We start from the raw sequence: 15,396 nt of genomic DNA on the forward strand, positions 1-15,396 counted from the left end.
TGATAACCACTGCATTCAATATCATCACAGCTGATATCATCTGTAGTTGTCCCCACACTTTTTGCTTTTCCACTTGGAATCCTTGTCTTAAATTAATAAACAGGAAAAAGTCACAATGTTCCTGTTAAGCAAAACAGAATGGCAGCCAAGAGATAATACACATCTGCTCCCAGTCAGCTAATGGCAACTTCCACTATAATCAAACATTAACAGGCTTCTAATAAAAATTTACAAAGGATATTCTCCCTCCATTTCTCTCTGAAGATCTCTGTTAAGCTGAATCTCATAATCCTTCCACTGTTAAGTATTTTCATAGCTTCACAAAAAACTCATGATCAATATTTTGTGGGCTTTTGCCTCAAACTTTACAGTGAAGAGTAGAAAGTGGTGAAATGTTTACTTTATCCATTGGAGAATAAAGTTAGGGAGATTACTGTTTCCCCAGCTACAGAATAAAATTAAAGGTTTAAAAAAACCCCAAAGTTCAAAACTAATATAATACAAAGGGAGGATAACTGGCATCAAATACTGTATGGGAAAAACTCTCTAAATATTTTTGCCATTAATACCAACAAAAACTAAGTGAGGTATTTTACCTTCTAATTATTATCTGGACCACTGAGTCAAAGGAGCATTATTCTTGTGACACCTGTTGTACTACCCTACTAATTTAAACACTAAAGCTGAGAGCATAAAGGTCTGCAAAGTTAATTGCAGCCTGTCACCACAAATTTCTGTACAAGAAGCCTTTTGGACATTTAGCAAATGCTATTTTGTACAAGTTAATTAATTAATTAGGATAGCTCTCAGTCCTTGCATGGTCACTTGGCCTGTAACACCTTCCTTTTGAAACACTTTTGTTCAAACACCACACAACTTGTGAAACCAGAAACTGCATTAGAAATATCCTGCAGTATTTTTATACTCTCCAGCACTACATTCAAGAACATGCTTGGCTCATGTGGTTTATTTTCCCTCTTTTGATGGATTAACAGAGTGTCAGAAGCCTGCAGGTAACTTGAGACTGCTCCAACACACATGGAAAGCCAAAGTTTCCCTTCAGGTAAATCAACTGTGAATACCCCAGGGTAAGTATCAGCTACTCTGGAATCTGTTCATCAGTCAAAAACTTGGATACTCCCACCAAATTTATTTTCAAATATATTTGTGCTTCAGGAGTGTTTTACAACAGGATCCATAAGAACTGTTCTTTTGGCTCTCACACAATGAAAATGGGGAGATCTGAAAAACAGAAAGCAAATAAAACAGGGTGAAATTGATTACAAAGATCATCAATAAAGACAGGCTGTAAACTTGTCAAAGTGGGCTCAGCTGCCACCACATGTCAGTTCATGCTCCTCTACTTCCTCCCAACCCTGAGAAAAGAAGCTGCAAAGCCACAGCAAGGAAAACATTCACCCACACAAGAAATGCAGTAGAGAGTGGAATAATAATAATAGTACAATTGGAAGAAATTATTTTCAGAAGTTACTGCTGATTTGTTTCTTTTCTGGGAGTTCAGCTAGTTAACCAGCCAAGATCTCAGGGAGTGCTGGACATCCAAATACAAAATTTGCACTCTGGAAAAGACCTCAAATTAATCATCTGACAAAGCAAAAGGATTAATTTAATAGTTGGGGTATTTTTTTCATACATACCACTACTATTAATATTCTTCTTGATCCAGTCAACAAAAAAACCAACATTGGTGTATACTCCTGGGTAGTTCTTCCTTCCACATCCCAAGCCCCAGCTAGTAATTCCATGGAGGGTGTAAAACCCCGAGTTGTCTTCTGAAGGACAAACTAATGGGCCTCCAGAATCACCCTGCACAAGGACAAAGATGAGCCAACATCACTCCTGCTGGTTTGAAAATCTCAGTTCAGCAAGGACAGGTCCCAGCTTGCTTTTTCATTTTTAAGAGACAAAGGAAGACACAACCTTTGTTCAAGGGAAGTAACTCTTTTGCAAATTAAAATTTGACTGCTAAGGAGTCTTTCACTGTAAATCACCACAGCCTTTTTGCAAGAAAAGAGCTTTGGAGGTTTTACATTTCCCTTTCTAGAACCCATCTGGCCATATCCCAAGGGTGATGTAACTTACTGTGCATGAATCCTTGCCTTCCTCCAGAGGGAATCCTGCACAGATCATCCCCTGGGTCACTTTACTGGGAAGGTTTATGTAATAGCTCTGACATATGTCAGGTGCCAGGATGGGGACTTCCAGCTGCTGCAGTTTTTTCCCCTTTTCTCTGTCTTGAATTAAAACACATCATCCAGTAGAGGCATGAATTAGTGGTTCCAGAAGGAATTTTTATTCCTCTTTTTTTCAAATCCTTTTCAATCTAAATTATCTGATTTCTCTCCTCCCACCCATATCCCTTCATGTCTAGCTGAGCTTACACCACAAGTGAAAACTTTTTAATCTTGCAAAACTAATGTATAGACAGAAGGACTGTTCCAGCACAGAATGTGGTATTCAAAACACAGCCAAGGCTGCATACCTGCCTCAGGTGCACCCCACCCTGTGACCACACACGTCCTGGAGGGCTGCAGCACCTCCTGCTCAGCAGGGAGACACACTGGGAGCACGGAGGGGCTGAATTCCAAGGGCTCAGCCAGCTGCAGCAGGGCAATGTCACAGTCCAGAGTTGTCTTGTTGAAATTTGGGTGGATAAAATGCTGCTTGACTGGCCTTTTCTAGGAAAGCAAAGACATTTCCTGAAAGGCTTGGGAAAGTCTTGGCTTTAAGTCACTTTGGTTTTATGAATTTCCAAGATGCCTTAGGAAGAGAACGCGTTTAAAAGCAGCTCCAGAAATTGCCAGCTTTTTGATATTAGCAAATCAAAATTATGCATCCGTGCCATGGAACAGGATGCAGAAAACTCCATCCAGCAAGGATAGGAAGAGAGTCTTGAAAAAACATTTATCAAAACATTATCAACATTTATCATTATCATTTATCATTATCAAAACATTTATTTATTTTATAAAACAAAAAGTGGCAACTTTGCCCTAGTTCTTTCTGTCTTAGTGGCAGTCACCAGTGAGTACAGAGACAATACAGCTCTCACTCCCACATCCTCCAGGATTCTGAGCTTTAGAGTTCAGTGGGGACACAGATCTGTGTTGACAGTCACACAAAAGCTGTTGTGTAAATGCAGATTAGGATCAGCATGCAGGATTGCTGCACCATGGACAATTTGGGAACTGCATTTACATTGGAAACGATTTTGCAAGATTGATTTGCATTTCATTGCTAAGCAGAACACACAGTACCTGTCTGTACTCTTGCTCTGTAAGATCATGTAGTCCTGTTACCACCATCCATAAGTCTCTGTATGCTTCCCTAAGGGAAAAAAAAAAATAAAATTCATTGTCAGGCTGATGTAACAGCAGTCTTGAAACCTGTGGATCTCAACAGCTGCCATGTTCCTAGCACATGAATGGAGCAGAAGAGCCAGTGTGGGCTGTAGGGGTGCAAGCACCCTGTGCCACCCTGGACACACATTCCCAGGGAAGGGCTGGTCCCAGTGTACTCACCTGGGATGGAGGCAGTGGGCAGCTGTGAGCACCCATTCTCGGGCAAGCACTGCCCCTCCACAGATGTGCTCAGCTGCAATCTGGACACTGGCCTGCCAAGGCCATGAGTAGGGCACAGCTTCTTCACCTCCAATTATCCTGCTGAACAGGAACCTGGGCTGATTGGAGGGCACGCCACAAACATCCTCTGAAACAGAAAGCACTGGTGGTCCAAGAAATCTTTAGAGGTTAAGACTGGAGAAGTAAAGAACATTCCAGTTAAGGGCAGCCCCACAGCTTCTTGAGCTCCACCTTCCCCCTTTTTTGCTAAATCTTCCAACTTCCCTCATTAAAAAGGATCCAAATGTTTAGACCACCATGAGGAGATGATCTTAGCTAAAACAGAGCTTCACCAAGATGGAAGCTACCATTACCTTCAAAAGTTTTAACCTTAAGCCTACAATGAGCAGGGACTCATCCCATTTTCAATAGAGTACTAGAGGGGAAAAGGGCAGCTCTAAAATGCTAGTTATTATTTTCAATTAGCCTTTGCAATTGTTTTCACTAAAGCAAGGAGGTATAAACTGAAATACAAGCTGAAATGTTATTGAATTGCTGCATGTGACTTAGCAAGGTGAAGGAAACAAGAGAAATTAGGTTCTGCTAAAGCCAAAGCCTGTAAATGTCACTGTGCATATTTTTATTTCCTCAAAATATCTTACTAAAAAATCTGGGCCAACAGCAACCATTAGGTATTTTGAGAATTTATAGTCCAAAAGGTGTTTTCTATTCCCATGAATGAAACATAACTGAGGTTGTCTTACCTGTTGTAACTTTTATTTCTTCTTCAGTAACATTCATGTTTTCAAAATCTTCTTCTCTAGCTGAATTCAAAATATTTAAATCTAGGAAATGAGGGTAATGAGTGTGTTAGAAGGATGTCTTGAGTAATATTTGTATTATAGAATAATTTTTATTTCCTTTTTTTTTTTTTTTTTTCAGAAGAAATAGATTTCTGTTGCAGGGATCTGTGCTATTATGGTATTAAAGTGCTATGTAAAATGCAGCAAAAACACAACTCTGAGGTTTTGGCCAGATTCATTATATGTCCTCACCATTCACAGGCCTTTGTTTAATGCCTGAAGAGATTCACAATCTATTTTTTCACTGAAACAATTTGTTAGATGAGAATCTTCTAGAGCAAAATAATTCTGATTCACTGAAGAGCCCTTTGTGCTGCCCCAACGAGACATTTCCCCAAGTTTCTATTCAGTTTTCCATTACCTGCTACAGGAACAAAGGAGACTGTAGCTCTGAATCCTCCAAAGGTCTCTGTTTCATCAGAGTGGAAGACAACCAGCATCACAGCAGAGGAGCTTAGAACAGGTGCTGGCAGGGCAAATCCACAAGATTTGACTGAAAATGAGACAGCAAAGGCTCACTGCAAATTAACAGGTACTTTTTAATCCTTCTCTCTTTCAACAGTGGGTGCACAGTATTCATTCTATTCCAGCTTTCAGACAGGAAGGTAAGGAGTAACCATGGCCAAGAGATAAGCAGGCTGAGGCTGGAGGGCTGATCTATTCCTGGCAGCCTGTCCTTGTTCAGCAGCATCCTCACCAGAACAAGGAGTCTCTGGCATCATTTCACAACAGTCTATTGCAGCACCCACAAACTTCATCACAACTCAAACACCCCAGATACCTGATTTTCCCTATTCTAAGCACCAGCTTCAAGCAAGTGCTGAAAACAGTTTTTTGGGATGAGCCTTCCTCTCATTCACTATCAGCCAAATGGCAAAAATTACATGAACAATGCTCTGGAGTGAAGAACAACTGGGCTGTGGAAAGGAGATTCTTGGGTGCTTTGTGTGTGATCCTGTAGAGCTAAATTACTGTGCTGTGCGTTTTCTTCATTGGAATTAATTCAGAACTGCATTTCACACAGAATTTAAATGCTCAAAAATTGTTCACTTCAATGTGGCTTTGCTTCTGTAAGCTGAGAAGAATTTGCAATACCTGCAAGCATTTTTCAAGGTACTGAAACTAGCACCTATAACATTACCTGAGACTCTACAAGTAAACTTTATTTACACTGGACAATAGGGCTAGTAAAAGTCAGAAATAGAACATCCCCAAAATAAAAAAAATCAAAAGTCAAACCAATTTCCTCTTTTTTTCCCACATCTTCATACACAGTTACAGCATCATAGGCGCAATCTTCACTCTCTTCTACTTCAAAAGACTGGTATGTAAGCTTTAAATAAAAAAATAAAAGAGTGGACCTTGCTGTGAAAATAATTTGGAAAAAATACAAATATCTACAGGGTCTTTAGGATTGTGAGTGATTCCTGCAAGGTTTAGTTTCTGTGACATTCAGACCTCTCTCAGGTAATACATAAATACTAAATTTTCTACAAGAATCTGTCATGATAAGATTTAACTCAAGAAATCCTATTTTACCATAACCTAAAACCTAAACCTGTCTTTTGGGATGGATAATGATTCCTCTTAACTGCATCCAGCAGAATGATTCAGGCTCATGTTGCTTGATCATTTTGTCTTTAGCTACATAATTTCTTGCTAGCTCAGTGGTGCCCATTTCCATCCTGTAGACACAAAAAGAATTCATGTTCTACCTTGACTACATGTTCCTCTGGAGCACAGATCATCCACTGACAGCCTGCCAGGTTGCTGTAGTGCTCTGGGTAGTGCATACTCTCCAGCACTCCTTCTTCAAAAAGCACAGCCAGGGACTCACAGACAGCATCTGGAAACACAGGCAGACAAAAAGGGAAAGGAATGAACCAGCTGGAAATGCTGCCAGAGCAGGAACATCAGGAGTTCTTTTACAACTCAGCAGGTGGCCCTTGGGCACATCCTTAGGGATGGTGCACTGCTGTGCACAGCAAAACCCAAAACAATTCTCCATGATCTGTTCTCAGCCTCAGCTGCCTCCCTCAAGGCCCCCCATGAAAGCACCATCCTCACAGAAATACCTTCCTCTGGTTTATTTTCTCCTGACATTTTTTTCCAGCTTCCCACCCAAGAGTGTAGGCAGGCACATTACTTGGCTTAAACTTACCAGGGAGAATATCTGATGTAAGAGTTTTGTAGGTAATGGAAAAACCAGTTCCATAATCCTCAGCATCAGAAACAAATTTCAGCCTCATGCTATTGGAGCCAATCAAAATAGGTAATGGAAGATCTCCTCCACAGAATTTCCCTGAAAAACATTAGAAATAATCACAGTGTAAAGCCTTCAGTTACTTGAGAAAACTTGCATTTTTAATACTTAGCTAAACAAATTTTAGAATAAAAAAGAAATTTCCTATTCATCCCTCTACTCTCCCTATTAATCCATTAGCCCAAATAGATTCACACTATTAAAAATTGAAAATCATTGACACCAGAAATGTGATACAGCTCCCTACCAGGCATTTTCCAATCTCTTCACCTCCCACACTCTTATTCTTTTATTTCAGCTCCTCTGTCTCAATGTATCAATTAACCACCACATCCTCACAGGGTGCAGGTACTGTTAGGATAAAGAGTGCACTGACAGGTTATAGATTTTAAAGGTCTTTTCCAACCTGAATGATTGTTTCATAGAACAAAGGGACAAAAACTCACCCACGAGTCTGTCATCTTTTGAATAGACTGATAAAGAATCATAGTCACAGAACCTTTCTGGCTCTACATCAAAGTGGGCGAAATGAAGCCATATGTAATTCCCTTCTGGCACAAACAGAGTCCATATACACAGCCTGGAATAAGAAATCAGTTCCCATTCATGAAAATGCAACCAAAACCACCCCAAAACCTACGCTTGTATGGGGAATATTCTCTGGGGGAAGACTGTGTTTTTTTCTGCTTACTGGTGGTTTTGATAGAATTGTCCAGGCCTTCCAGGAAAATGTAATTCCCCTTCTCTGTTGCAGAGTTTGCCATCCTGAACACTACAAAACGCTGTGAGTTAAAACATGATGCAGGGAATTAGGTTTGACACATCTGCAATCAGCTGTTCCACCAAAAATCTCAGACATCTGCAGGATATTGGGAGGCAGGATTGCTCAGCTGCACTTGGCTTCTGCTGGCACAGAATGATGCTGTGTCTTCTCTCTTTTATTTGGGATTGTGGTTAATCAGCTTTAAACCCCATCATCTGGGAGCAAAAATGAACCCCTGCCAATGGGCCCTCATTTTTTTGGAAAAATGGCAGTGCTTGTTTTTCACCTTAAAGAAACTCTTGGCTACATGAAGATTTCAGTATGAATAATTTTCTGTGAAGAAAAATGGATACCCCAGAGCATAACAAAAGCCCATCTGTAATAATGACTTTGGTTATGTTACAGCAAGAGGCTTTTGCAACAGTTCAATGTGCTGGTAAAAATTACTGTAACAGAAGAAACAGAAGATTTTCTCTTCATCCAAGTGTCAGCAGAAACACAACACCACAAAAATCATCTCCTCTTGCACTCCCTTCTGCTTGCCAGGCAAACCAGAAAGAGCAACATTTATCAACAACTATGTAAACACAAACAAATTTAAGGAGTCAAGTAGTTATTAAGATTCCCCTGCAGCTTCCTGGGAAAACCAGTAAAAACTTGTAAAAATGTTTTTTTAAAGTTTTTTTCACTTTATAAATTATATAAAAAACTATTTATGCTCTAACACAAATACAAGACACTGGGGGAAAGTAATGTACTCACCTGTGGAGCTTTTCACTTTCAGATCTAATAAAGGAGGGATAGGGAAGGGGGAAGAAAAAGAAGAATAAATTATTGTAGTTTCACATTCACAATTACTTTTGTCCATGTGAAATGACAATTTTGTCCAGCTGGCACTGAGGCAAATCTCAGTGCTTTTTTGGAGATACAGTGCCTACAATAAACTAGGGCTTGGAATCAAAACAAAACTGCAAGTTCAGGCAATGCTGATGTTGGAATAAACAGTTCTAGAGGAGCCAGTACCAGAATGAACCATGCTTTGACAGGCCACTACTCAGTCTGAGCAACACTTTTTCATGAGCTAAACCCTTTTCTTTTTTCTCTAACACATTATGAGGTTCCTTCTTTGAATCACCAGCTGAAGATGGTTTCTAATAGGAAATTTTATTTTTCCCCTCCTAATTTTTTTTTTCCTCTCATTGACTAAAACTCTTAAATAACCCTCCCTGAGTTTCTCAGTTCTCTGTGTAAGTTTTAACACAGTTTCTAAAACTCTTTAATAAAATTAGCCCAAACTAGAAGAAAATAGAAATTCAATTTTTTATTACTCTCAGTAAAGTTCACCCCTGCCATTTTTATCTCCAGCTCCATGATTTTGGCAGTGGTGCCTGATGGTCACAAGCACATTTCACAGGCACACAGAGGGAATTTGTGGCCTTTTGGGGACAGTGAGCAAAAGCACTTCAGAGCATGACTTGTCCCCGTGTTGTTGGATGTCTTGATCCAACATGTTTTAGTTGAGAAAATTTACAAATTACTTCAAAGAAGTGCACATGGAACCTCTGATGCTTTCAACTGGTGGATTTCCATTAAAGAAAGAATAAAGATCCAATAAACATGCTAACTGGCTAGCTGCATAAAAGGATCATTTGTAAAATAAATAAAGAAATAAACAAACAAACAAATAAATAAATAAATAAGAGTCCAAGTAGGAGGCAAAGTGGAAGAGAAGCAAACATTTACAGTGCTCTCAATTTGGTTTTGACAGCTGCCAGTCAGCACCACACTATTCAAGGGATTGTGAAACGCTGCAGTGCTTTGCCAGGAAATCATAAAAGTGCTGTATCCTGAGAAGAAGCTAAAATTAAATAAAACATTGCAAGACAGAGGGATGTCACAAGTGAGGGATGCATTACTGTGGAGACTCAATTACCAGCACTCATGTTCTCCTGAAGCCAGGGCAGCACCACGCTGAGGTCTGTGAATATTCCTGGGGATCCTCTTTTGGGATATTTCTTCTTCTTGTTCCCCATCCAGCCACGGGCACATCCCATCCCCCAGGAGATGACACCAGCAAGGGTCCAGGCCCCATGCTTGCCTTGACACAACAGGGGACCTCCAGAGTCTCCCTGGAAAAAAAAACCAACAAAACCCCAGAGCTTGTACAGCTGAGCAAGCCCTAAAGAGTTTATTGAGGTTTGTTGTGCCTTAGTAAAAACCTGCTGCACAGGGCAGAGTTGTTTTTAAAAGAGCTGTGAAGACACACAGTTTTTGGGGTGTTTAGTCAGGATCAGCAAGAAGGGGAGAGACAGAATAATTAATTCTCTCATGGGTGCATCTCTGATGTGTTTGAGCATGTAAAAAAGGAGTGAGGAACAATCAACCTTTATCCCACTTCCTCTCCTTCCTGTAATCCAATTTTTTCTACTTGCATCCTCAGGATCTTTCCACCAGTAATTAATTTACCAAGTGCTCTGAAGTTAGAAAGCCCTGAGCATTATTGCACTGGGGTACATTGCAAAATGGCTCTCAGGAACCTGTCCTACAACCCATACAATAATTAATATGGAATCATGTCATTAAGGACATTGCCCCATCGGGAACTTTTGAAAGGATCCCTACACCCAAACCTCCCAGTTTAGAGTGAATTTGTTTACTTTGGCTCAGAGCTGCTGAGAAACACTCCTAAGCACTCTGTTCAGCTGACCTGGCAGGCATCTCTTCCTCCATCTGGGAATCCAGCACACATTATGGTGTCACCTGGGATGGGTTTCTTCAAAGTTGACAGTGCTCTTGAACACTCTCTGCTGCTTAGGATTGGGAGATTGACCTCATACAAGACCTGAGGGAGCAGTCCATCTGAAACACAAACCAGTGTTCATAAGGAAAGCTGGAAGGTGCACACTGTTAATACACCACAAAAATCTGTTGGAAACCTGCTCCAAGCCATGTTATGGTTACAAGCATGCTTTGGCAAACAAGCTTCTGTATTTAAACTTGAAAAAGTTATAGAATGTTTCAGGTCTAGATTTTGTGATTTTGAAGTCATTCACAGGTAGGCAAAGAAGCAAAATGCCATTTTGAGACTGCAGTTCTTAAGGCCAGTTGAAGGTTACTTTTGGTCTGTGCAATCAAGCTCTTAGTTTCAGAAAAGAAAATAATAATGTGAGTGCCTTACTTTCCTTCAAACGGCCCCAGCCACAAGCAGTGCAGATATATCCTGCTTCAAACTTTTCACCTGGCTGAGGAAGGCATGCTGGCAAAACTGATGCACCTGCCACACAGGGACATGAATTTCATTGGTAAGTGTTTGAAAGAACAATTACTAAAAGCTTCCTTGAGAAGTGCTGGAGGAAAATTTTGTTATTTTTGTGGAATCTGTAAAATTAATCTGGTATTGACAATTTATCATGCAAAGAACAGTGACTTTATCCCCATGGAGAAAAAGATCAGAGCTAACTGTGGCCTTACTGAAGTTGAAGGTGCCATCCAGCTTCAGGAGGGCAATGTCATAGCTCATTGGAGTCCTGGGGTCAAACTTGGGGTGCTGGATGACAGATTTGACAGGCAGTGTCTGCTCACTGCTCTCCCTGAGCCCCAAGTCATGCTCTCCTGCAGTGACATGCAAGTATTGCAGTAGGTTCCTGTGGAACAGAAAAATTAAATTAATTGATTTAATAAATTAAATTCATCAGCTATGCAAGCTTCAATGTGAAAGGGAGATTTTTTTTAAACAGAGAAACTCTTCTTTCTGATACCAAATATCTTTCATCTTCAGATTTTAGAGCACCTAAGATGTACAGTCAGCACAAGCTGAGTAAGCCCAATAGTAGGAATTGGGAGATGAAAAGGACTGAGAAGAAAAATCCTTTTGCTACACACCTGACCATGGTTTGGTGGTCCACTAAGGGACCAGTCCTCTTGCTGTGTTTAAAAATGTTTAGCCACATTGCTTTTTGAAGGAGGAGGCAAGATTTGGTGCAGAAGTACAGAATAAATAAAATCATCTCTCTATGATCCTGAGATTGTTTTTAAAAACCATAAAACCACAGTGAATCCTGCTTTAGGGCTCCTGGTACCAGACCAGGTGTGCAGCAAGGGAACACAAAGGCAATGAGTATAAACTTTTTATTCTGCTTCAAATTAATTTTTTACATAGACTTCCAAAATCAGCCTTTGTCAATCTCTGTATCCTCATTTATTAATTTTTGAGGTGTTCAAAGGAGTTTTTCTCCCTTTCAGTTAAAGCATGGAAAATAATGATTAGAAATAAAAGGGTAGCACCTGTAAGCAAGAGATGCTACCACAAAGAGATGCTACAGCACACACTCACATTTCCAATCCATGTTTCCCTGCACCTGCAGCCTGCTCCTGAAATTTCCCATCCATACCTGTCCAGGGTGCAGTGAGCTGCTGTGACCACCCACTGGGCAGAAACAATGGTGCCTCCACAGAAATGCTTTTGCCTTCTCTTCAGGGAAACCTGCAGCATTTAAAGAAGACATTCCCAATAAAGAAAAAAATCTTTGTGTCTGCTCTGGCTGCATTTGGGGAGGAACAGGGAGAGCACACCCAGGTACTCTGGGGAGTCACACTGCCAAAGCACTGCTGCATTCCCAGAATGTTGGATCCCAGAAATCTGGAATTTTTGAGCTTTCTGTGCTTTCTGGCACTGACCCCCTGCTTTTGACCTGAGGCTTTGGGGAAGACTTGCAAATTTGAGTGATGGAGTTGGAATCACAGGTGTGTGGTTAAATAGAAGTGTGTGATTTCACACAATAATGAGTATGGGACAAGATGGAGGATTTGGGGTGTTGTCTTCTTTAAGTTTTCATCTTCTTCATGCTTTCAGTTAGTAATTTCTAGATGGATAGTTAGTGCTGCACTAACAGTCACTAAAAGAAATTTGGTTATTGGGTCAAAAGTATAAATAATATTGGTGTTAATTCTCTGTTAGTCTGGTTAGCTTTAACAAACCTCATGGTTAGCTGGATTTCTCTCCATTTTGCTCACTTTTAGCTGGTAGCTAAAAGTATTGCAGAGCTCTCTGTACTTTAGATGAGACTTAAAAACAACCAAGCCCAAACATGAAAAAATCCGTTTCCTCAGTGTCTTTTAATCCTGGCTCTGAGTGAAAACAGAAGAAACTTCAGACAAACCACTAATTAAGTGCTGCAAAAACCACCACCCCATTACACCAGCACACACACTGCCATGGCATTCTCAGAACCCCTGAGCCTAACAGATCCCAAACCTTGCTGTTGTCTCCTCAGCTGTGCCTTGGGGCCTGGAGAAAAGCAACACATTTGTAATAAATGCAAAGTTTCCAAGGTATTCAGGTTCTGAAGATCAGTGGCTGGTTGAGAATTTTGGGAGCACTGCAAATCAAGGCTGCCTGTGAGTAAGACTTGGGGTGGTGTCCTGTACCCTATTTCTGTGCAATTCCACCCATTTACAGGCTCACCTACACATATCCTTCCAGAAAGAGTGATAAACAAAACAAAAATCATAAACAAAGGTTTATCAAGAAGTAGGAGGGGTTCTGAGTTCTCTTCACCTGTTTCATTGCTTCCCTTAAAAAAAAAAAAAAAAAAAAAAAAAAAGCAATGTTATCATGCAACAGCTTGGCTTGGAGGGCAGCTAAAATCCAATCCTCCCTCCCTTCCAGTGGACCAATTTTATCAGAGCCTCATCCTACCTGACCTTGGACACTTTAGGGATGGGCAGCCTGTGTCTCACCATCCTCACAGTAAATAATTTTTTCCTAATATCCATTTTAAACCTATTCTCTTTCAGCTTGAAGTCATTCACTCTGCTCCTGGTAAAAAATTCCTCTCCAGCTCTCTTGTGCAATGAGGCCACCCCAAAGCCTTTGCTTCTCCAAGGCTCTGTTCTGCAGGTAAATCCACATTTTCACATACAAACCTGCCATGGATGTGAGCCTTGCTTCACCTGGTGTCCCCCAACAATCCGAGAGAAAAGGGCAAAATAACTCCCCAGGCTGGTCTCCTGCACTTTCTGCCCACACTTAGGATCTGAGTGGGGGAAAAAAAGGAAGGATTCAGGCTGGATTCAAGTTTTAATTCTGTTTTGGTAACATAGAATTGGAAGGTATGGCCTGGTCCAAAATTCAGTCTCTCTGCCATGTCAGGAAAGAGATCTTGTAATTCCTGATACAAACTGCCCAGGCTAAAGCTAATCTGGGATAAGAAAAACATGTGCAGACATTCTCTTTTAAACAAGTTTTGAAATTATTTTGGAAATAAATCACCATTTCATTATCAATTTCAGAAATCTCTTTACACCCAGCATTTGTACTGAAAATACTTTTGAGAAACAGAGTCAAAATGCACAATAGACCAACAGTGGGTGGATTTCTCCAGAACATCTATAACTATGCCAAATTTACTTCTTAACTCACTGTTTTCATCATCTACCTTGGCTGAGTGAAGCTGATAATCTTCACATATTTCTAAAGGAGAACATTTATAGAAACAATTGTCTGCAGTGATAATTATTCATTTTTGTTGTATTTTAAGGAAGACAGAAGCAAAGCAACCAAGCAGTAAATTGTAAAAGGGGAATTCTTTGTAGGGCTCTTCCCAAACCCAACAGTGGCCACAATTTTATCTTGTTTTTTTTTTCCTTAAAGATGAACACTTTGAATGACAACTCATTGAAAACACACCTCTAATAGATTTTACTACAAATTCTGCTCAACTCTCCATTGTGAAAAATGTAGCATCCATAATCCTGGACCATTTTATTGTTGTTCTGGCACATAGGAGGGTGCATTCAAAGGATGGAGCACCAGCTCTTGTACAAATTGCCTGGGAAATGTGGAATTCTCCAACCCACCAGGTGAATCCAACATCTACAAGGGGTTTGCTGTCACCTCAGGATTAGCATGGCTGGTTGCAGTGACAATTATGCTGACACACTGCTGCTTACACCAGTTTTTAAATAAAAAAGGCTCTCTGTAGAAATGAGCCTCTTCATTTATCTGTTTTTATCCCTTTCTTCCCTAATTATCACTCCACACACCTTTTTCCCTTTGTGCAAAGAAACAAGGATAGGGGAAAGAGGAAGCAGAGACTTTTTTTTTTTTTTTTAATTATTTCTATTTTACCAGAAAGAATTTGGTACTTTGCAAATGAGAATAAATAAATGAATACTCTGGATTTTAAGATATAACACAACAGAAGGGAGGACCTGCTGTGTTCTGTTTGTACCCCATGGGTATCATGATAAATCATGACCTTGCTGCAAATTTTAGAGTATTCCATTTCATTTATTTATTTTATTTAATCATAAATCATGCTTAACATAACTTGCTCTGAATCATCAAGGAATCAGGCAAAATTCATGAGAATTACTCATAGAAAGAAAACTTTCATGTAGAAAACTTAGAAGGTGATTTCAGCACTGCCTCCCAAGCTCATCACTGGCTCAGAGCAGAACCAGCAGGACCTAAAACTGCTGAAAAAAGAGGTGAAATTTGCCTCCTACCTTTCTGCAGAGCAGCAGGCACAGCACAGAGCCCTGAGGCACAGAGCAGCCCCAGCAGCAGCAGTGGGGAGAGGCACATCCTGTGAAAAAACCACAGAGTTTGTGACACAGAGAGGGAAATGCAGCCCCAAACCCTGCACTGCAGGGCAGCAGCAGCTCCTTGAAGGAGAAGTTACTCATTAATCCATCCACAAAGCACTCACCTCCACAATTGAGCTTCCCAAATTTAATAGAGCATGGTTCTTCTACACACCATCACTGAAGTCTTTGCTGTAAAATTCTGAAATCCTCCCTGAAACTGGTTTTCTTTGAGGCCAAATGAATTTACCATGGTGTGCCTTGCTAGCAACACTTACCCATGCAGATCCACATAGGAAATCATAGGAAATAGAACTCACATGAGGAGAATATCAGTTG

At 40.4% G+C, this 15,396-nt stretch overlaps 1 protein-coding gene across 1 annotated transcript; it reads right to left on the bottom strand.

Moving 5' to 3' along the window:
• Positions 1-282: 282 nt before the first annotated feature.
• On the bottom strand, positions 283-15,058 carry OVCH2 (ovochymase 2; the record flags this gene model as incomplete). The annotated part of the gene is made up of 21 exons (XM_079310002.1): positions 283-1,242; positions 1,659-1,827; positions 2,104-2,255; positions 2,504-2,699; positions 3,279-3,348; positions 3,543-3,729; positions 4,346-4,426; positions 4,806-4,937; positions 5,684-5,777; positions 6,160-6,290; positions 6,606-6,746; positions 7,154-7,287; positions 7,399-7,489; positions 8,233-8,256; positions 9,404-9,599; positions 10,178-10,329; positions 10,649-10,744; positions 10,942-11,114; positions 11,862-11,953; positions 13,396-13,505; positions 14,980-15,058. The coding sequence occupies 21 exons, from the start codon at positions 15,056-15,058 to the stop codon at positions 1,220-1,222; spliced, it is 2,523 nt and encodes an 840-aa protein (XP_079166128.1). The 3' UTR covers positions 283-1,219.
• Between the last annotated feature and the right edge of the window lie 338 nt (positions 15,059-15,396).

This window comes from Erithacus rubecula (assembly GCF_903797595.1).
Source record: "Erithacus rubecula genome assembly, chromosome: 6".
NCBI lineage: Eukaryota > Metazoa > Chordata > Aves > Passeriformes > Muscicapidae > Erithacus > Erithacus rubecula.